This window comes from Cheilinus undulatus, linkage group 4 (assembly GCF_018320785.1).
Source record: "Cheilinus undulatus linkage group 4, ASM1832078v1, whole genome shotgun sequence".
In the NCBI taxonomy this organism is placed as follows: domain Eukaryota; kingdom Metazoa; phylum Chordata; class Actinopteri; order Labriformes; family Labridae; genus Cheilinus; species Cheilinus undulatus.
The window spans coordinates 3,226,618-3,249,091 of record NC_054868.1 but is presented as its reverse complement, the minus strand read 5'-3'; the positions used below and the strand labels follow the sequence as shown (position 1 = coordinate 3,249,091).

At 39.3% G+C, this 22,474-nt stretch overlaps 1 protein-coding gene across 1 annotated transcript; it reads left to right on the top strand.

Annotated features, from left to right (window-relative positions):
• The first annotated feature begins 2,791 nt into the window (after positions 1 to 2,791).
• On the top strand, positions 2,792 to 17,335 carry btr01 (bloodthirsty-related gene family, member 1). Its single transcript, XM_041786122.1, has 10 exons — positions 2,792 to 3,363; positions 7,218 to 7,398; positions 9,729 to 9,824; positions 10,386 to 10,475; positions 10,555 to 10,698; positions 11,291 to 11,438; positions 15,521 to 15,565; positions 15,676 to 15,702; positions 15,790 to 15,965; positions 16,493 to 17,335. The coding sequence occupies exons 1-10, from the start codon at positions 2,792 to 2,794 to the stop codon at positions 16,853 to 16,855; spliced, it is 1,842 nt and encodes a 613-aa protein (XP_041642056.1). The 3' UTR covers positions 16,856 to 17,335.
• The last annotated feature ends 5,139 nt before the right edge of the window (positions 17,336 to 22,474 follow it).

The following is a 22,474-nucleotide window of genomic DNA, read 5'->3' as shown; positions in this document are numbered from 1 at the left end:
TTTTAAGCCATTTTAATTCTTTTTTTTAAGAAAATAGATTTACATTTTTAAGAAGGCTATATACTACACAAATGATATAAAAAGGAGATTTGTTTCATTGAAAAGAGTGGTTATTTTTTCAGGTTAAATATAAAGTATGGTTTTCACAGATTAACTTTACAATAGACCAGGATTTTGTTGACCTCCATCGGCCCCCAGTCTGGCGGGGTCCCAGAAAGCTCTCCCCTTTATCCCCCCTTATGACAGCCGTGTCTCCACATGACTATTCTTGACTGTGCATGGCTGTTCAGCCACCTTCAGGTACAGTGGGGGTCTCTGGCACCTTTATTCTGGGGTCCAAGGCTTAAGAAGGTTGAGAACCCCTGAGCTAGAGGGCTGATATGAACCTCCAGTGAGGCCTGAGTTATAAAGCATGTCGATCAAAATGGAGCTGGAATCTTCTGTTCCTGTCAGAGACTGATTGTGTAATCATCTGCAGTCTCAGTACATGTGATAAAATCACTGATTGTAGAGGATGATTGTAAGAAAGGACCTTTTCATCAGTGTAAATACTTCCCTAACATTATTTTACGTAACCAGACTGAACCTGTTTGAGTTTTTTCTGTGTTCTCTTCCTGGAAATGTCGGTGTGATGCAGACGGTCCCACGCTGATTAAATCCTGTTTTGTTCCACAGTCGTGACAGGATGTTAATCTCTGCATATCAAATACTTTACGTTAGAAATGTCCAAACTTTTTTCACTTCGGGCTACAAATATAAAAATAAAAAGATGAGTGAACCCCTTTATCACTCGCCTTAAGTGTATTGATAAGTTTGTAAAACCATGCCAGTGTAGGTTAAAACAAGCGAAATGATTTAAGAATAAACAACAGCTTTTCAAATGGCTGCAAGACAAATAGCAAGTTAAGACTTCATCAGATTTCTGGAGAGGGGTCAGACCGTTCATCTCTGACAACCCCTCTAGCAGACTGTTCATACACACTAAAACTTAAGAAATAAAGTCAGATTAAATTTCTGTTCAGGGTTAGGATACCAAAAATTAAAAACCTGACCTGCCAAACCTGATTACAAAACCTCCAATAAAGCCAATGAACACTCTGCTTATAGAAAAAAAAAGTTGTTCCTCCATGAAAACACAACAGGTGTAAGCATGGGCGTGGCATGGGGGGGGGGGGGGGGCACTGATTACTTTGTGAAGCCTGCAATAAAAAGTATTTTTTTATTGTCATTATTGAATCAAAAGTAACTAAAAGAATCTGCCAACAGACGTATCAGAATAAAATACAATCCTGGGGGGCCCCGGCTCCTCCCTTAAAAAAATCCAAATGGTGTAGTCCAGTGCTGCGAAGTAATGCATGTAAATTTTATTTAACCGTAAAATATTGCTCATAAATGGGGAAATTATGGTGCAAAAATCCATAAAAATGCATGGATATTTGTAAAAATGGCGTGAAATTTGTTGCTTGGCTTGCTGGTTAAGGGGGGCCCTGAGTAAATTTCTGTCTGCTGGCCCAAAATTCTTAGCTACACCCCTCGGTGTAGCCTACATAGCTCTGTTAGCTGCATAAGATAAGGTCTAGACCAGGGGTTCTCAAATGGTGTGGGAAGGCACACTCCTGTGCCTTAAGGCAAGTCTAGGTGTGCCGTGGGAGTATTTACAATAAGTTATAGCTACAACTTTATGGCGAGTACTGTAACCAGGCCTGCCCACAGACCTGGACCCCTGAAAAACTGCAGAGAACGGGCCCTCCCCAGTTGGGATTCATTGATGATATCAGTGTATGTGTGTTGGATCAGTAGCATTGGTGCTAGCATCCTGGCTAACAGTTACCTCATTTAGAGCTGAAAAGCACGGCAAGCTATTATTGGGTTGAAATATGTACTGAGTTTATTAATTCATGCTATTTTTAACCAAGTTAAGCAGTTTTCTACCCATCTTTGCCACTTCTTTTGACAACTTGAACCATTTTACTTTTCATCACTACTTTTGACCTATCTTTTCCACTTTTTATCACATTTAACTCATTTTTGCTACCTTTTCACCCAAGTTTGCTTGTTTGGCCATTTATTGCCATTTTTCCATCACTTTTAACCCCTTTTTAACCACCTTTTAGCAACTCTTAGCCTTTTTGTCACTTTTCTGCTATTTGTGACACTTTCAACCCATTTCTGACACCTTTTTGCCAATTTTTGCCCACTTTTGCCTTTGTTTGACCAATTTTTTGCCCAATTTTTCCCTTTTTTAATCACTTTCAACCCATTTTTATCACCTTTTTACAACATTTAATCCATTTAGACCACTTGTAAACCCATTTTTGCCACTGTTTTGCCACTTTTAACAAGTGTTTGCCAACCTCAACCCATTGTTTGGCCACTTTTTAACCAATTTTCGCCCTTTTCTGACTTTGTTTTACCACTTTTTGCCCAATTTTGCCATCTCCATGATCCCCCAGCTGGCTGAGCCCTTGAAAGCTCTCCCTTTACTCCTCTTCCAGGCCTCCTTGACTGTAACATTTGTATTGATCTAAATATGGTGTGCCTTGAGATTTTGGCTTAGCCTCAGATGTGCCTTGGGTGAAAAAAGTTTGAAAACCACTGGTATAAGGTACGTAGTGATAGTAGTCCCAGTATCCTCCAGAGACTTCAGTGAGTGTTGTCCTTCAGGAAAGCTAGGCGATGAAGCGCCACAGACAGGTGCAGTAATTTAGCGTACGCTATGTTGAGTATTTTTAAAGCCTTTTGTGTTTAGCACTATTTTGCATTTATATCGGTCTGTTTCTCTCCCAGCTGGATGGCGATGCCTGCTGCCTGCCTGTCTGTAGAACAGTTCACCTGCTCCATCTGTCTGGACGTGTTCAACAACCCGGTCTCTACACCATGTGGCCACAGCTTCTGCCAGGCCTGCATCTCCGCCTACTGGGACGGAGGAAGGAGAGGAGGAAGAGGAGGAGGAGAGGGTACTAAGGTCTACCTGTGCCCCCTCTGCAAGGAGTCCTTCCGTAAGCGCCCGGAGCTCCACATCAACCGAACCCTGAAGGAGATCACGGAGCAGTTTAAGTGGCTGTCCAGCGCTGAGGTTTCCCTGCATGGCCCAGAGGGGGGAGGAGTCTGTGAGGATCTAAACTCACATTCACAGCAACAACCAGGACTGCCTCTGTCCCAGAAGCCGGGGGAGATGCCGGAGGGTGTGTTTACTGAGATGATGGGTCGTTTTCAGCAGCTGCAGCCACCTGGGAGGCCTCGAAACAGTATCTGTGATGCCAGCAACCCCCAACTCACCCCTCTGCATAACGCTCGGCCATGTTTCCAGGCTCTGAGCACAGACCATCATGATCCGCCTCCACCCTACTCACCTCCACGCAGGTACCAAACTGCCCTCCTGCAGTATTCTCATCAGTAGGTTTTAACCTCCTAAGGCCCTGCATGCACATAGGAGGACATGACCTCCTGACCTTCTGTCAACATAAATGCAATTTTCTACCAGTAGAATTTTTGAGAACATTTTCCATTAAAGTTTAATTTATTCATTTGAAATACTGGGAGAATTTTTTAAAATCAAATTTCCGAAATTTCTTTGTGAGTTTTGTGAATATATCTTGGAAAATTTCCAGAATTTTGGATATTTTTGAGAGCTTCTTTTGAAGTGTTTTTGCATTGAAACTTTTGAATATTTGCATGAAAAATTAGGATTTTGGGGGGATATTCAGAGGATTGTTTAAAGATGTTTGTTTAGTGTATATTCAGGAAATGTAATTTTTGGGAAACTTTATTTGACTTATCTGGGGAAAACTTTGCATCGAAACTTTTAGGTATGTTCATGGAAACTTGGTGCATTTATTTTTTTAATTGGAGGAGTTTGATTGGTAATTGGGAAGCGAGGTGTCCTTTAACATTTCTAGAATTTAATGGAATTTTCAGGGAATTAGTTGGCATATTTGGGGGAATTTTCCATCATTTTTTATGGAATTTTGGGAAATATATTTGTACGTTTGGGGGAATTTTCTATGAGAATTTTCCAGGAATGTTAAAGAATTTGGGGGGGTTCATTAAAATTTATGATTTATGGTAAAATTTCATTCAAACATTTGAGGATTGTTTAAAGAAATTTAGGGGTGTTTTTTTATGCAACACTTTATTAATAAAAATAGCTAAAATAATAATAATGTATTTTCAGAATTTTTCACAGATATTTTAGGAAGTTTCTTTGGAATTTTAGGATTTTTTGTTGATTTTGGAGTTCATTTGTGGTCAAAATTAATTCCTGTTCAAAGTCAAGGTTGAGTTTCAAACTTGAGAGGTTCAAATTATCCCGTTTAAGTGGGAGAAAATAAAAATGCCTTCCCCACAAAAGCTCAGGTCTCAGAGGTTAAAATTACAGCCAAACTTAGTTATGCTTTTTAAAGTTGGGAAAGTTACCAAAACAAGGATCTGGACTGTCTGACATTTACGGCACCCTTCTGCTGAGCAAGCGGCAACCTCCGGTCCTGAAAATGAAGCCAATGTGGAAGTGCAAAAAATTGCTATACCGTAAGTGTACACTTGAGATTGGCTGCAGGCACACAGGAAGTTCCATCTGCACACGTGTTAAACAGCCGGTTTTGACACTAGAAATAAACTGGTTTACAGCCTGGTTCAAAACACCAAACATGTCTCATTAGCTAGTGTCTTATTGTGCTCCCACTGTATGGGGGGTGGGGTTTTTTTGTACCACGATCATTTGGATTATATTTAGGATGAAAGCTGATTGGCGCGTCTCATTTGATTGACAGATAGCTCGGCAGGCAGAGGCTCCCTTTCTGTCTACCAGAATGCTAGCTAGCAGGCTGACAGGTAGGCCGTTAGGTTGATCCAAAGTTCTGTTGAGACTGCGATTTCAATATGGAAGCCTCCACGGATTGGCTTCAAGAGCCGTTTGAGTCCGCCTATTGTAAGCAGACGACTGACGTCACACGGGGTTTGTCCAATTCTTTCTCCAGTCTATGCTGCTGAGGCAACAAGCGGCTCAGGCCCAGATAATGTTTCTTATTGACACACAAAAAAGAAAAAACAGAGGGTAGCGCTGAATTTTTCTGTCTGATCGGATTGGATTTACATTTTCTTACAACCCCAACTCCAAAATTGTTGGGACACTTTATAAAATATCAATAAAAACAGAAGGCAGTGATTGCCAAAACCCGTATTTCATACACAATTGAACATGAACAACATCTCAGATGTTGAAGCTGAGACATTTTACCATTTCAGGAAAGTATTAGCTCATTTTGAATTTGATGGCAACAACACATGTTTGCTGTTGTTTTGTGTAGCATCCCCTCTTCTTTTAACAACAGTCTGTAAATGTTTGGGAAGTAAGGAGACCATTTTGTGCAGTTTAGGAGAGGAATGTTGTCCCATTTTGTCTTATATAGTACACTAGTTGCTCAACAGTCCTGGGTCTTCTTTGCCTGGTTTTTTCTGCTGCGCCAAATATTTTCTATTGATAGAAGGTCTGGACTGCAGGCAGGCCAGTTCAGGAGCCGGACTCTTCTCCCGTGAAGCCATGCTGTTGTGATGGATGTGGTTTAGCATCATCCTGCTGAAATAGTCAAGGCCTTCCCTGACAGAGATGTTGTCTGGATGGCAGCGTATGTTGCTCTTAAACCTCTCTCTACTTTTCAGCATTGATAGTTCCTATCCAGATGTTAGAGCTGCCCACGCCATAGGCACTAATGCAACCCCATACCATCAGAGATGCAGGCTTTAGAACTGAACCAGGAGAACAAGCTGGATGCTCCCTCTCCTCTTTAGTCTGGAGGACACAGTGCCCTTAGTTTCCAAAAAAAATTCAAATTTTGACCACACTGACCACAGAACAGTTTTTTGATTTAGTCCATTTTAAATGAACTTTGACCCAGAGAAGACAGCAGTGTTTCTAGATTGTATTCACATACGGCTTCTTCTTTGCATGATCCAGCTTTAACTGTCATTTGTGGATGGCTTTAACTGTTTTTTTTTAGTGGCCCCTGAGGGCCCCAAATATTGATCTTCAGCCTTATACCTTTCGTTCATATAGATATTTCTCCAGATTCTCTGAATATTTTGATGATCGTTTGTTCTGTGGATGGAGGGATTTTCAAAGCCTTTGCATTTTTTTATTACCTCCACCAAGGAGGTTATGTGATCGGGAGGGTTGGTTTGTTTGTTTATTAGCAACATAACTCAAAAAGTTACGGATGGATTTTGATGAAATTTTCAGGAAATGTCAGAAATGGTATAAGGAAGAACAGATTACATTTTTGGAGTGATCCGGATCACCGGCTGGATCCAGGAATTTTTTAAAGGATCCTTTACTATTGGGAGATAGGGCTAACAGCAGAGGTCTGCGCTCTCCGAGTGCTTTTCTAGTTTATTCTGCAATTTTTAGGTGCATTTTTTCTGCACATTGATGAACCTCTGCCCATCTTTACTTCTAAAAGACTCTGCCTCTTTAAAATGCTCCTTTAATATTCAGTCATGTTTTCTGAACTGTTGCCAAATAACCGTATTATTGCAGAGTGCTCCTCTTTGTTTTCCAGCCTTTTGTTGCCTTGTCCCTAATTTTTTGAGTTGTGATGCTGCCTTAGAACTCAAATTGAGCTAATATTTTTCATTTAGTGGTAAAATGTCTCCGTTTCAACCTCTGATATGTTGAAATATGGGTTTGTGAGATTTGGCAATCATTGCTGCTGTCTTTATTTACTATTTACACAGCGCCCCAACTTTCATGGAATTGGGGTTGTAAAAGAAAAAAATGTAACTGTTTCTGATGGAAAAACTGAGGTATATTGCCTTTACTGTCACCTCTCTGTTTCTCTCGTTCCTGCTATGAATGGATAATTGGATTTGTTTTTTACCATTGAAAAGAGAGGGGTTTTTTACAGTTAAGGAAGAATGCTCTGAAAATTGCCTTGCACAAAAAGAGCTGCACCTTTTATTTGCATTTATTACTAAATAAATCTGCATGAGTCATGAGTAGTTTTTACGTTAACAAAAGGCTGTTTGTGAGCTGGTTTCCTGCTGTAGCTTAACTACGGGTCCCTGAAAGGACAAAACAGCACACTGTTACATTTCCTGGTTTGTATTCATGTATGAATGGTGCTTTTTGCCTTGCTAACAGTCACCATGCCTGTAGAAAAACTGGACTGCTGTCATGTAGGCTTCAGAGAGAATCCCATAACTTTATTTAAATGCTTTAACAGGTACACTCTGAGCGGTGCCAGTGACTTCTCCCCCAGTGCACCTCTATGCCCCGCCCACCAGAGACCTCTGGAGTTCTTCTGCCGCACTGATAACACCTGTGTCTGCAGCGTGTGCATGGAAACACAAGAGCACCGAGGACACAACGTCATCCCAGCCAAGAGAGAGTGGCAGATCAGAAAGGTATCTGTGAGTGTGTTAGATCTGTAGCTCTGAGGTTATTATTAACCGTTCATGTCTACTAACAAATGTGACCAAAGTCCATATAATCATATAAATATATGTCTGATGACTCTCAGGGTCCAGTTTGAGAAAATGTACCTTTATTCATAAGAACAGAAACCTGATAGAATCTCCTTGCAGCCATGGCGAGAGCATAATTTTCTGTTTTTCCACCAGTAAGTAGTTTGCAATATGATTGGAGAATTAAAGAGACAAAAACAGGACTGATATTTTACGTCAAGTTAAAAGTGAAGAAGCTGGGCTGTTAGCATATCCCTGTTAACCCATAGCAAGAGTACCTGGATACACCCGAGGACCTCCACTTCACACCGGAAGTCGGAAAATCGCCATATCTCGTCCTCCAATACCGGAAGTCACTTGAACTGAACATCTTCTTCGTTGTTTTCTCTGTGTTGCCGCCATGTTAACAGAGGCAAGCCCGCTAAGTAAGGAAATACAAGAAGATGAAAAATGTGCGAGTTTTCAGATTAACAAGCACATCCATAACATTGCATTAATTTTACTAAATCAATTTATGATCCAAATGTATGTATCACTGAGCACAGACATAATGGGCTCTATGCATGAACTGCTTCCGCATTTGGCATTAGACCGCTCCCACACTTCCTGTCGGGAGAAGAGAAAGGCGTATGATGGCAAATTCGTTGCGGTTTACCTGCTGTTTGCATGGGTTACCTGAGCTGATGTCCAGAGGTGCTTCTAACCTGTTTTTGAAACATCATTTTAGCATGTCTGGATGCCAAGCGATGATGATAGAGTAAACACAAACAACAATAGAAACAAAACAAAACAAAACAAAAAAAACAACGAAACTGACAAATTTAGGCAGTATAGGAGGGTTTAGATTGTTTTGGCCTGGCACATATCGTTGGGCGGAAGTTGTGAAGCGGCCTTATTTTCCACTGGAAATACGCCACCCCTGCCGTGGTTAGAGCCCATATGCGACGGGAAATTGGCTGGGTGACTGGATGTTGACTTCGCTGCCACATTGCCAAAAGCAAGTCCCTACGTCATTCAATACGGTAGACAAGGATCGTGCAGGTTTTCAGAATAAAAAAGCTCAAACGACGAGATTACATGGATTTTAATGAATCATTTCTAACAAACAGTATTTTTTTTATTACAAACATCATGATTTTGTTCCCTAAAGGGGCATTTGAAGGGTTAAATTACTAAAAACTATTAATATTTTTTTTTCATATTAAGTTTGTCCTTGATTAAAAAATCTATGCAGAGGAAGCAGAGTGTTTTAATGTGTTTTTTAAATTGCTATTCATTTATTCATGCTGGCCATTTTGGCCACTTACACCTTGAGTGTAACTGTATTAAAATCTCAAAATAATAATAATAATAATAATGCATAGAAATCAAATTTGTTGCTGACTATTTACACATTCAATGCTGTGATTATCCCATTCAAAGAAATGTAATTTGCATATAGTTATAGAAAAATAATTTTTGTTTTTTACATTGCAGACATCAGGATTTTGCACTTGCATTTACAGGATTACATTTCTAAAAAATAACTTTCTATATATTCATGACCTTGATTAGATTGAAGAAGAAGCTGCAAAAAAAAAAAAAGAACCTGTCTTATAGTTTATCTGTTTTGTTATTATGCATGCCGACATTTTGGTCACAAACATCCACAGAGTAACAATTCTTTAATACCAGCTGAGGGTTGAAAACAGAATGCTCTTTTAAAGTGCATTTACATGTAAGCTTATTTTTTTAAATCCATATGTAAGTGGAAATGTGAGGTCAATATTTTGTGTTAAGTTACATTAGTAAGTTTTTTTTTTTTTTGCCCAAGGTGCAACCTCCAGGGTTGAAGAAGAAGCTGTACAAAAAGCTGCAGCTCCTCAAATGTATACTCACGCCTATCTACAGAGGAGTTTAAGTCCCATTAACAGACATAAAATCTCGATTTAACAGCCCAAGTAAAGACATTTAAAACCTGATTCAAGGAAGTAATTGGTATCAGTGGGTTTTTTTCATGATACTCACAGGGGCAGGATTTTTTCACAATTCTTCTGCTCTGATTTTATTCTGAAATCAGCAGAATAACGGGCACACAGGCATGTTAAGCTGTTCGACTGAAAGGTTATGCCTGATTTATGCTTGCTGTTAACTAAGCATGATGTGTTCAGGTGCGTCTGCCATCTGAAAACATCTTCAGTCACATTTTCAGACTAGATTTTTATGCTAGATATGACTGCTGCTGTGAGTTTGTTTAAACGTGCTTCAATCATACTTTCTGTCATCTTCAGTCTCAGTTAGGTATTTCAGAGGTGGAGCTGCAGGATCTCATCAGCAACAAGATGAAGAAGGTGGAGGAAATACAGACCTCTTTACGAGAGATACAGGTGAGTTCACAAACAGGATCAAACTCAGTCTTAGCTCTGATTTAAGGGTGAGGATGAAATTTAATCATCCAATGTAGAACTCATAAGCTTTCTTAGTTCTTTGATATGTCAAAGAAAGAAACTTCTCAGGGCTTTAGGTGGAGTTCGGGTGAGAACTGACGTCCAAACCCAGTGAGAAAATGTGCCACCCTGCTCTGCTTGAATATGCTCAGAGTTTATTTTCAGCAGAGCTCATCCTGCAAGAGTCAAGATGATCAGATCAGACTGGCACAGGAAGACACAGGGCATCTGCTCACTATGAGATAAATACCGCCACCTACTGGCTGAAGAATATATAGCCCATCACTGAAGTAACATTAGAGACAATGAGAGAGTGGCAGATCAGAAAGTTATGCCCACAAAGGGGGCAAATACTTTTTCACAGCTCTGTATGTCAGCCCTGAGGTTGACTGATGACCAGTTGCAGGTGTACCCCACCTTTTGCCCAAATTCTGTTCCCTAGATACTTAGAAATTGATGTTCATTTTGTTCCTTATTTTTGAAATGTGTGTCTTCATTCAGGCTGCTGCTGAAAAAGAGACAGGCGGAGTTGTCTCTTCGTTTTCTAGACTGATCACCAGTGTGGAGCGCTGCCAGGCCGAAGTCTTAGAGGTGAATATCTGACATCTTTTTAGTTATAATTACTTGTTCTATTTATCTACCTGAGCTGTCTGTTTCCCGTCCCGTCCAGGTGATAGAGATGAGTTGGCGTGCTACAGAGCGTAAAGCTCAGAGTCTGCTGAAAGAGCTGGAGGAGGAGATTTCTGAGCTGAAGAAGAGGAGTGCAGCTCTGAATCAGCTGGTTCTGTGTGAAGATTATGTTCACTTTCTAAAGGTGTGGATGAATGCATGCACAAAAACACAAAACATGCTGGGAAATGTATGTGCTTACTTTCAACTGTAGGTTTGATTCACAAAGCTGCACTACATAATTCAATGCTTCATAAATACAGTCTGAAACAGCCTCGTTCAGCACATAAAGACAATTAAATCATCAAAAATATAAAAAAGTAAAGTTATGTGCAATTGCTGTCTTCTGATCATTTCGTTGTCTTTTAGCTTTTTGAGGTGAGTTCAGGTCTTCAGTGAGTTACAGATTTATTTTCTTGCCTAGATCTGGTACCAAATCCTGGTAGTGTGTTCTCTGCACCCTGCCAGACCTGGGGTCCCTGCTTTCTACAGCTGAGAGGCAGAGGAGATACAGATGCATTGTTTTTTGACAGATTTACCCACAGTGGAGAATCCCAATTCTCCCCTTAACCCTCAGTCTTAACTGGCCCCTCAAAACCATGAAATTAACACTGGTTTATGAGACTGCAAATCATAGAATACTGTTTGTTTACATTCTACACAGTGTACCAATTATTTTGGAAATACAGTTATACATTTCTTTAAAACTAAAGCTTCCTTTTGTGTGTACTCTGCAGACATATCCTACTCTGTCCACCCCCCCACCCTCCAAGGACTGGTCGGGGGTCTCTGTGGTGTCTGAGCTCACCTCAGGAGTGATCCTCAGGACCCTCAACCAAACGATGGAGAACCTCAGTGAAGAGCTGAGGAAACTGCCGGAAGTCTGTGAGTGTGCATTCTGGCTAGGGTTCGATAAGTTACTTTTGAGAAAGAAACTGAAGACCTGAACCCCAGATTATCCTAGATATTATAATATTTTAAGGTATTTTAAAGCGATGGTTCTGGCCCCCATAGGTTTATTGGTTTAGGTCCCCAGAACCATAGCTTTAAAATATCTTTCATGCTATTTCACTACAAGGTTAAATCAAATTTGATAGATTTAATTTATCTTAATGGATCTGCCTTTCCATAATTTTCTTTACATGAGGGCAAAGCTGGGCTTTATCAGGGACTTCAACCCCCTAACCTTAATTACATTCTAAATACTCTCACCGCTGATGTTCATGATCTTTACCCATGCATAGCAAATGTCAACCCTTGCCTTATGGTAAACCACCATTAAAGTAAAACTACCTGCAGACATAAAAAGTTTCTATCAAAGTTATTCAAACCCCATTGCAAATCAGGTTTATTGTGAAAACTTACAGACTTTCAGCTGTTTGCAAAGAACAAATCAAACAAAAGCAACTGAAACAGCTCAACACAGCGAACGCTTCAAGTGTTTTCCCCAGATCCACCTGAAAGGGGAACTTCCAATGACTTTTCCAGTCCCAGAATTATTTAACCCCTTCATGGCAGCATCTTTAGTGCTTTAGAGCTTCCTTTAGCTTCTATGACCTGCAGCGAATGAGATGCAGACAGAAACCAGCTGTTCTTAGTTTAAAGGTGACCATATGAGATAAAAGTTGAAATCATGAGTTTAAAAAGAAAAAGAAAGAGATAAAAGCCTAAACAATACTTTTTATAGGTCAAAATATGAAATACAATTTGGAATCATGAGTTTTAAAGGTAAAGATATGAGATAAAATTCAAATCATGGGTTTTAGATTTTTAACTGAGTTTTTAAAGGGCAAAATGCAGGATTAAAGTCTAGGTTAGGAGTTGAAAAGGCCAAAATGGGGGATAAAATTCAAAATCATGAGTTGAAACAGTCACCTAAATTTTAAAATGTAATTCTAAAAGGTCAAAATATGAAATTAAAAAACAAAATCATAAGTTTAAGTTCTAATTTTGAGATGCAAATTTGAAAATTTGACATGAAAACAAAAATTAATTTTATTTTCCACCTTCTTGGCTTTTTAACTAATCATTTTTCTCTTTCCTTTTTCAAATCTGGATGACTTAACAAGGATATTTCAAACCAACAAGGTCAAATTTTAGACTGGAGGAAATCTGCAGACCTCATACAGGTGGGCCAGTTCTAATAAAAATATGATATGATCTCATGGGGCAGGTTTACTGTAACACGGGCCCCCGGCCCTGAGTTTGACACCCCAGACTGCGATGGCCATTGTAGAATCTTCCAGGACTTCTTCTGCAACCAAGCCTTGAGGTGTACATGGGACAATTGTCATGTTTGAAGGTCCAATGAGGCCAAAGCTTCAGTTTCCTCCCAGACATCATGACATTTATACTCCAATGAATCCATCTGTTCTTCAACACACTGCAGGTTTCCAGTACCAGAGGATGCAAAGCAGCCCCAGAGCATCACTGAGCCACCGCCATGCTTAACTGTGGGCACAGCAGCGTATGCTTCATTCTTCTTCCTCCAGATATACCGCTGATCCATCACGCCAGAAAGTCCCAGTTTTGTTTGATCACTCCACAGAACAGAATCCCAAAACCTCGGTGGCTTATTTCTGTGATTGTGAGCAGATTGGAGCTGACTTTTCTGGCATGGAAACCATCTACGTTCAGTCTGGCCTTACTGTACTCACTGAAACCTCAGTCCCTGTTACCACCAAGTTTTGCTGGAGGTCTTCTGCAGTCACTCAAGGGTTTTTCCTGACCTGCCTTTTCAGATATCCGGCTGTAGCCTTTGATTTTTGCACTGCATTAACCTCCTGAGACAAGAGCCTTTGTTTTTAAAAGCATTTTTATTTTCTCCTATTTATTTGGGATAGATTTGGTCAGTTAAGTTAAAATATCAGTCTTGTTGTTAAACAGGAATTTCTTGGAAGTTTTCCATTCCAAAATAATTTTTAAAAATATCTTTGAAAAATTCTTAACCCTCAGGCACCACTAGGGACATTTTTAACCATTTGGGCAAATTTTTCCTCTTTCTCTGCTCATCATTTTGGCTGTGTTAGTGCATATAGTCCAATTTTTTGTAACAAAGTTTTTTCTTGGCAAATTTTTGAATTCAAATTTCAATTGCTCTTATAGGTCAGGGGAACACAGTGAAACAAATTTACTACCCTTTAAAGCCATTAAGGACAAAAATGTCCACTTCCAAAAAACTGCTGTAAAAACTTAACAGATTCATATTTTTTTCTGCTTTTTTTTGCATAAATCGCTTAAAAACTTAAAAACTTCAGCTGTGCTCAAAACTACCAAACATTCTATCATTTTGAGGATTTTAACCCTTTAAATGCCAGTTTGATTACTCAAAGTCAACGTTGTTTTTAATGAAAAGAAGTGAAAATGTGATATTTTCCCTAAACCAAATGTTGGAAATGTCAATGATTAGCCAAAATACTGACTCTGATGCATTTTTAGTTTTTTTGTAGCATCTGATTTAAAATTTACTACCCTTTAAAGCCGTTAAGGACAAAAACATCCACCTCCAAAAACTGCAATAAAAATAGTATAAATTAATATTTTTTTCTGATTTTTGGGTCAAATCTTTTGATCAACTTCAGTTCTAGTTAAAACAATCAATTATTGGATAATGTTCAGGATTTTAACCCTTTAAATGCTAGTTTGATTACAGGATGGTCATATTTTTTTCTAAAAAAACACATGAAACAGTAATTATTGTCCACATAACTAATGTTTGGGGGTTGGGGGGGGTGTTTTTTTAAAATCAGTCCTGGGTATGTCAAACATTTTCCGAAATATTGACTTTGCTGCATTATTAGTTTTTGCGTAGCATCTGATTTAAAATTCACTATCCATGCAAGTCACTTGTGGACAAAAACGTCCCTTTGACCTCCACTCAAACCAAGTTTTTGATCTTTAAGTAATCAAAAGGGCATTTAAAGGGTTAACATCTTCAAAATGATTGAATGTTTGGTAGTTTTGAACAGAGCTGAAGTTGTTTAAGAGATTTGTGTAAAAAAGCTGAAAAAAAAAAATTAATCTTAAGTTTTTATAGCAGTTTTTTGGAAGTGGACATTTTTGTCCTTAATGACTTTAAAGGGGAGTAAATTAAAGTGATGTCTGAGGGTTAAACATATTCTTAAAGTATCCAAATATTTCTTTAGATAGTACTCAGATCTTTCAGTAAAAAATTCCTCATAATGCCTGAAAATTCCAATAGAAATTTGCCTCCAAAATTCCATGCAAGTTCCTGAAAATTTCAAGCAAACTCCCCAAATATTAAAGTAAATTCTTCTTTCAATTTCTTTGCAAATTTTTGACTTTTTTAAAGAAACATTCTCCAAAATTCCACAAAAATGATGGAAATAACCCAAATCCCCAAAGTTTTCTAAGACAAATGCTGTAAAATTCAAAGGCCAATCCTGAAGCCCAAATTCCCAGTCCATCTTCCCAAAAAATGGTAATAATTTCCCCATATTCCAATGAAAATGCATAAAAAATTAAAATACATTTAAAGCCATGAAACCCTCCAAAACATACAAATGTGTTCTCTTAATTTCAATGAAAATAATTTGATAACTTCCAAGCAAATTCCCTAAAATATCCAAACAGCAAATTATCCCAGCATTTCAAGCAAATACCTTAAAGTTGAACAGACATTTTGAACAATTTTACATCAATTCTAATACCAAAAATGATTTCTATCATGTAGGAAGGCCAAATGTAATGTCCTCATATGTGGATGCAGGGTCTTCAGAGGTTAAGTGATTGCATTTTCCATCTATTTGAAGCATTTATTGTGTTGAGCTGTTTCAGTTGTTTTTGTCTGATTTGTTCTTTGCAAACAGCTGGAAGTCTGTAAGTTTTCACAATAAACCTGATTTGCAGTGGGGTTGAATAATTTTGATTGCAGCAGTTGAAGTTGCTTTCAGTTTTTATTTTATGCTCACTAATAAATTCTTTTTGGTTGCTTCTTCAATCAACAGGTCAGAAATATCTGTTGGACCAAACTGTAGCCCGGCCAAACCCAAGTAAGAGTCTGAGCAAACAAATGTTATTTAAAGCCAGTTTCTCTCATCTTTACGAGGTCCTTTATGCAGTAAAACATGACCAAATCAAAGTATGCTGTCTCTCTTTCCAGAAGTAAGGAGAGTTCAAGAATACGCAGGTACGTGTTTGATAATTTTTTTATCTTCTTTCATTATCTGAAGACAGAGTTAGATTTAATAACCAGCCATCACTCTTCTATTACCAGATGACATCACTTTAGACCCGAACACATCCCACCCCCGTCTCATCATCTCAGTGGACGGGAAGCAGGTCTACTGTGGTGAACGTCATCAGTCGGTACCAGACAACCCAGAGCGTTTTGACCGGGTGGTGTGTGTACTGGCACGCGAGGGCTTCAACTCAGGACGCCATTACTGGGAGGTAGGTGGATATGGAAAGATTGCTAGTGCAAAAATGACTGTATGCTTCCCTTCAGAAAACTCTTTCTGTGTGCTCACTGAACATGAAAACATGGTAGCTAGCGCCACATGAAGGTAGGATGAAGGTGCCTGGATAGTAGCAAGATGATACTGGACCAGACACGGGCCGTATGGAAACAGGTTCCCTCCAGTGTCTTTTTGTACATTGGCCTCATGGAGTCAGATGACGGATCTGCAACAGTATTTGACCAAATCTGGTGCAAATGTGCCTGATAGTAAAGCAGCTTCGAGCTGGATTTGGGCCGATGTCTTTGCGGTGATCCTGATTGCAAAGACTTTAGGCTAGGATCCGGCTCAAAGCTGGCAAGGCCTCTGCCAGGTTTGAACAGGATCTGGGCTGAATCGTTCCAGCTTTGAGCCAGATCTAGACCAAATGTGTTTGCTGGATGTTATCTGAAACTACACACACCTCAGATCTGGACAATCTGTAGTGATTGCACTAAGTTGTACCACACTGTCCTCTTTCAGGTGGAGGTTGGAGGAAAGACCGACTGGGACCTTGGAGTGGCGAGCTGGTCCGTGAACAGGAAAGGTAAAATCACCGTAAGCCCCGCCCACGGCTACTGGTTCCTCAGCCTGCGAGATAGGACCGAGTACGCCTTCAGAACGGAGCCCTCAACCAACCTGACCGTCAACCTCCGACCGTCCCGGATCGGGGTCTACTTGGACTACGACAAGGGGCTGGTGTCCTTCTACGACGTGGAGGCCAAAGTTCTCATTTACACGTTCACGGATACGTTTTCTGACACCCTCCATCCTTTCTTCAGCCCCTGCACCAACAAATCTGGGAGGAACGAGGCTCCGCTGGTCATTTGTCCTGTTTTGGAATAATGCATGGAGGGAGATCTTTAATATGAAAATTTTACCACATTATTTAGAAGAGGACTGAGATGAACAAACACACCTAAAGTAGATTTCATCCCATTCTGTCTCTTTGTTGAGCTGATAATGACACAGACTAAAAGATTGCTTTAGGCTCTGGTGTCACTCCTATGGTCAATACTTACGACTGAAATCAGCCCTATCTAATATTTATGTTCTAATATTTGATAGTCAGAATCCAGTTAAAAGCTATAAACATTTTAAACAACCACTGTGAACACAACTTTGTAATGAAACAACACAAGTATACACATGTACTCATCCAGCTACACACACGCACATATCCTGTCTCAGAGGAACTGTATATTGCCATTTTACACAGCAGCATTTCAGAGTTTCCCCTCTGGAACCTGTTTCCAAAACTTTTGGCCTAAGACCCCCGAAATAAAGGTGCCAGAGATCGGGGATCCCCACAGTACCTGAAGGTGGTTGAACACAGCCATGCACAATTTGGAGAGCTTTCTGGTGCCCTGCCAAACTGGGGGCCCATAGAGGTCATCAAAACCATGGCAAAAAGGGCAAAATGGGTTAAAGTGGCAAAAATGGCTGTAAACAGTGGTAAAAAGGAGTTAAAATGTGGCTGAAATTTACTTAAATTGGCCAAAATGGGTTAACTGAGAAAGAAAAAATAGAAAGATACTGGCAGAAATTGGTTAAACTAGCAAAAATGGGCATATCAAGGGATGAAATGGGGTTAAAATGGGAAAAACTGGGTTTAAAAAGTTGTTAAAAAGGATTAATAGTAGCAATAATAGGTCAACAGAGACAACTTTAAGCTTAAGTGGCAAGAATCAGTTTAGAAGTTCAAAAACAGGCAGAAAAAAAGTGGTGGAAAGAGTTTAAAACTGATGAAATAGGTGTAAAATGGTAAAAATGTGTTGAAATTGGTGGGAAAATGATGAAAAGGGGTAAAATTTTTGACTTAATTGGTGTTAAGTGGCAACAGTGTAATTTAAAAAATATTCTTATTTATTTGAGGGCAACTGGAGACCCCATCTTAGTGTCTCGTGACCCCCAAGGGGGTCTCAACCCCAAGGTTGAGAACCACTGGTGTAAAGGAACAGCTAAAACAACAGGTTTACCATTTTTGCCCGAGGTCCTTAATATAAACCCCCCTAATTTACAAGGGATATACTGTAACTCTTAACATATTCACGCTGCCCTGAATGGATCATCTTCTTTGCTTTTGTTTGTGTCTGAATGTACAGAGAAGCTATCTGCACCGTTAGCCGCACAGAACTGAGCTCTCATGTTGTGGAGCAAGGAGGGGAGGGGGGAAAATATGCCATGAGCTCCATCGGTTGCAAAGCTCCCGTCTGAACCGTTTGGGTCCGCTTAGAAAGTGACAGGACCAATCAGCAACAAGAGGCTGGTGCAGTTATAGTAGAAGAGATTAGCGTGGATGCTGCTAAAGCGCCAGTTTTATCAGAACTTGACGACATTTCTTCGTTTGAAGAACAAACAACAGCAGTGAGTTGTTGTCTTTTCAAAAACGACAAAAGTCGTGTACTGACACGTCTACAGTCATGGTTCACGTTATGCAGCTCTCTATGGAGTTTACTCGTCTGTAGCATCGCACCTGGGTTTAGGGCTGTGACATCACGTGTTTTGATGCTCTGATTGGCCCATAAAGATGTGACAGACAGAATGTTCATCCAATCACCCTTTACCAAACGCTGTCTATAGAAGGTTTACCAGATGGATGTGTTTCACACATGTGTTTCTGGCGTGTCAGTTTAGTAAGAAAGTACAACTCAAAGAAAAAAATAATACCCATATCCTAGTCATGGTGATGGCTCCAGCAGTCTCCACACATGTGGATAAAGTGTTGATCCGGATTGATTAAACCCTAGGTCAGTGTTACGCAACCCTGCTTAACCAAAGAGCCAAACTGTTGAAAAATACCTTTACGAGAGCCGCAAGCTAAGTGGTGAAAAGCTGTTAAAAATGGGTTAAAGGGGCTATAAAAATTAGGTGATGCTGGCAAAAACGGTCAAAAAGCAGCACATAATGGGTGAAAAGGGGTAAAGTTGGCAAAAATGGCAAAAACTGAGTGAAAAGTGTCAAAAACGAGGAGAAAAAGTGGCAGAAATGGTTTGAGAGGAGACAAAAAATGAGTTACAGGTGGCAAAAATGGTCAAAAAGCAACAAAAACATGGCAAGAAATGAGCAAAAAGCAGCAGAGCAGTGGCAAAAATTGTAAAAAAGTTGCAATTAATGGCAAAAGGCAGCTTAAATGGATGAAAAGTGGCAAAGAAGGGGAAGACAGTTCATATTGCAATTAGCAGGACAAAAGAGGCAAAAACTGGTGAAAAAGGCAAAAAGAAGAGGGAAAAAAATGTCAAAAAGCATAAAAATCGCAAATATTCGGTGGAAAGTGACATAAATGTTGAGAAAAAAGGACAGAATGAGTGAGAAGTGACAAAAAAATGAGTTACAGGTGGCAAAAATGGTCAAAGAGCAGCACAGAGTGGCAAAAATGGTAAAAAAGTGGCATTTAATGGCAAAAAACAGCATAAAAGGCAAAAACTGTTGAAAAGCACTAAAATGGGATAAAAGTGGAAAAAATTAGTGGATTGTAGCAAAAAAAAGTGGCTAAAAAGGAGAAAAAAGGAAAAAAATACAAGTAAGTGCAATGTAAATATACAGACAAAAATAAAGGTTAAGTTGAACTATTAAATCCTGCTGTATAAGTGGGAAACAAACTGATTAATGTGACTGGCCGTGGATATTTTTTGAGGTCTAGACCTAAACTAGACCCATTTGCTTATCAGCGACCCAATGACGCACAGGTCATTTAAAGATAAATATTGATACCACTAATAATAGGCCTAGGAAGTTTACACAGACGTCAGGGTTGTGTTTACTACTGGTTTTTGTAGTAAATGTTATTCTAGTACTTTTTTAAGGTATGAATTGATCCAAATTATCATGAAGTAAATTATCAGCCTCACAGATAAATGGATTTTTTAAAAATCAAACCTTTTACATATTTTTAAAAAAAGTTTTATTTAAATAAGAAATTAAAAGAAAATTTCAGTTAAACGTTACATAATAGAGCTGATTTATGAATTACTGTGTTGTGCAGCTGATTAAAGGTGGAGAGTATGAGGCTGGGATACAGCTTGTATAGATAAATATGTTTTATTGTATTAAAATATCCTGTGAAGACTTTTGTAATGATATAAATGATTGATCTAATCAGTGTGTAATAAAATGCATGTTTATATGATATTGATTAATGATTAATGGCAAATATTAAAGATAATAAAGATGAAGAGCGTGGTTATTATTGTTCAGTTTATTGGAAATTTTACCTTTCAGCAATAGTAGGCAGAAGTCTTTTATTCCAAGGGGTCTCAAGATGCAGTCACTTTAGGTGTGCAGCAAATGTTTAGTAAGCGTCTCAGATTACTTTTATGGAATAAGGTGGGTATTATTAACGTAACAAAGGGTTTGACTTTCATTGAATATGTACAATTTTTTTTAAAATTCCACTTTTTCAGGCTTTTCTAACTAAAATAGGTGCCCCTGGCCTGCCCAAAAGAATCAGAAAATGTGTGCTAAAACAAGCCTCAGATTTTTCATTCATGATGTCATGTGGGGAGTTAGCACCGCCCCCAAGTTCGGTTGGTCCGCCCTGCTTGGAAGGAAGTTCTTGATCCCCCTCTCAGCTATAGGATCAGGAGAGCCACATCTATTAAGCCATATCCATTTCCTGTGAGGGGCGGAGTCAGACAGCTCATTAACATTTAAAGCCACAGATACAGAAGCAGCTCGTTCTGAGCAGGGCTGAAACAGAGGGGTTTTTAGACATGCAGAAATCCAATACTGGAGTGTTTTTTCAGCAACGGACTTCACAGGCATGTTTTGGGGACCTCTGAGACCAATTAAATCTTGTCTTAAAGGGGTAAAATATGTGACCTTTAACACTCCACAAGTCAACATTTTTTTCAACAGCTAAGATGTAAAAAGAATGTAGTTTAAGGGCAGCCTTACAATCCAAATAATCTGTGCTTGCACAAGAAAACAATCCCAAAGTACTTCTTTTTTATTCAAGGACAGAAAAGCTCCAACAAAATATTTTATGTAATGATACTTAATCATAAAAAAATCAAATGTATAATTCAGATCCCAATATCACAGCTAGAGCTGTCGCGGTATACCGGTATTGACGACAACCGTAGTATTAAAAAACAAAATTTCAATATAGTGTTAAAAATGTTCATATGATAATATCATGTAAATGATCCAGTGCCACTCCAGCGCCATCACGAGCCCATCCCCCCTGATTTCCTGATCATTAACACCTGCTGGTGCGGTGTGTGCCAACCTTCTTTTTAAACATTAACGCACATGCATGTCCAATTCCTCCTAAAGTCTGACCCTCCATGTAATGCACACAATGACAGAAGCTGTGTTCAGGTTAAGAAATTATAATACTGCGTTCACTTAAGCACTGCCCTTGACAAATAAGGTTTTTTCACTGTTCTAAACCAAGTTTTCTCACTGAATGAAGCACGAAAAAAAGTCTCACATCCTCGTCAGCTTCAACGCTCCAAAAACATCAGCAGCTGGCAGCCTGGACTAATTAACTTGGCAGTATTGATAAGAGTAACATCAGGGTGATATTTACAGACTACATCCTTTGTTTTTTAAGCTGTAGGTAGAATTATTTTCCTGATCATTGTTCGTGAGTGCCAAAGAGCGCAGCGCTCCATCAGCTCTCTCTGAGAGTTCGTTTTTACTCTGTTTGTCCCTCTCTGTTCCTGTCCTTGTCCGTAAATTAAACGCTTTATAAAAAGAGGCCAATTTTCATGGATAGAAGGAATTTCCCCTCAAATAACAGAATGTTGGCTCAGAATCTCTGTGCCAGTCCCTTCCTGTGCGTCATGACGCCATCAGAGCAGTGGAGACGCTGATACTGTCTGCAGCTATGAGGAGCGTTAAAGCTTCTGTGCGCATTTAAAGAAATGAGACTGTGCCTTGTTTACTAATTTAAACAGTTTTAGTGCAAAAATTAAATTCAGACCTGATCCCAAAACTGCTGCAGGTGCTCTTGAAATATGTCTGTAATTAATTATTTCCTAACGTGTCTATAACCCTACCTTTCTGACACAGTTTTTGGCATTATGACAATGTAAATCCTGTGTGGTGTATAAGTTTATCAGTCTGAGGTGGAGCCATGGGGGGGCTCGTGGGGTCTGTACCCCTAATGATAACTCAAAAGCCCTGAATCTTTACCTCTGGTGAAAGTGCGTTATCTCTGATAACTGATGAATGTAAAAAGAATTATCTTGGATTTTGATAACAGACTGACCCTGCTGATCACAACATGGAAATTTCACTCTTGTTGCCGAACTGAAAAAACCTAAATCAGATGGGTTTTTTTTGTTTGTTTTTTTTTACTTTGAAAAGCTTAAAAGCACATGCGACAGAATAAATAAAAACCTTCCATTAATATTTCTGCATTTTTTAAGAAATATGACCCTCCGCAATGACACAACAGCTGCAGTACCTCCTTAGACAGGTATTTTGAGTGTACTTCATCTGCCAAAAGAGGGAACA

Bases quoted from the DNA above. Each gene is read 5' to 3' on its own strand.
- btr01 (XM_041786122.1), top strand. From the start codon at position 2,792: ATGGCGATGCCTGCTGCCTGCCTGTCTGTAGAACAGTTCACCTGCTCC. The intron at 10,699-11,290 runs GTGTGGATGAAT...TGTACTCTGCAG, and splicing joins ATTATGTTCACTTTCTAAAG to ACATATCCTACTCTGTCCAC. The intron at 15,566-15,675 runs GTAAGAGTCTGA...CTCTCTTTCCAG, and splicing joins TGTAGCCCGGCCAAACCCAA to AAGTAAGGAGAGTTCAAGAA.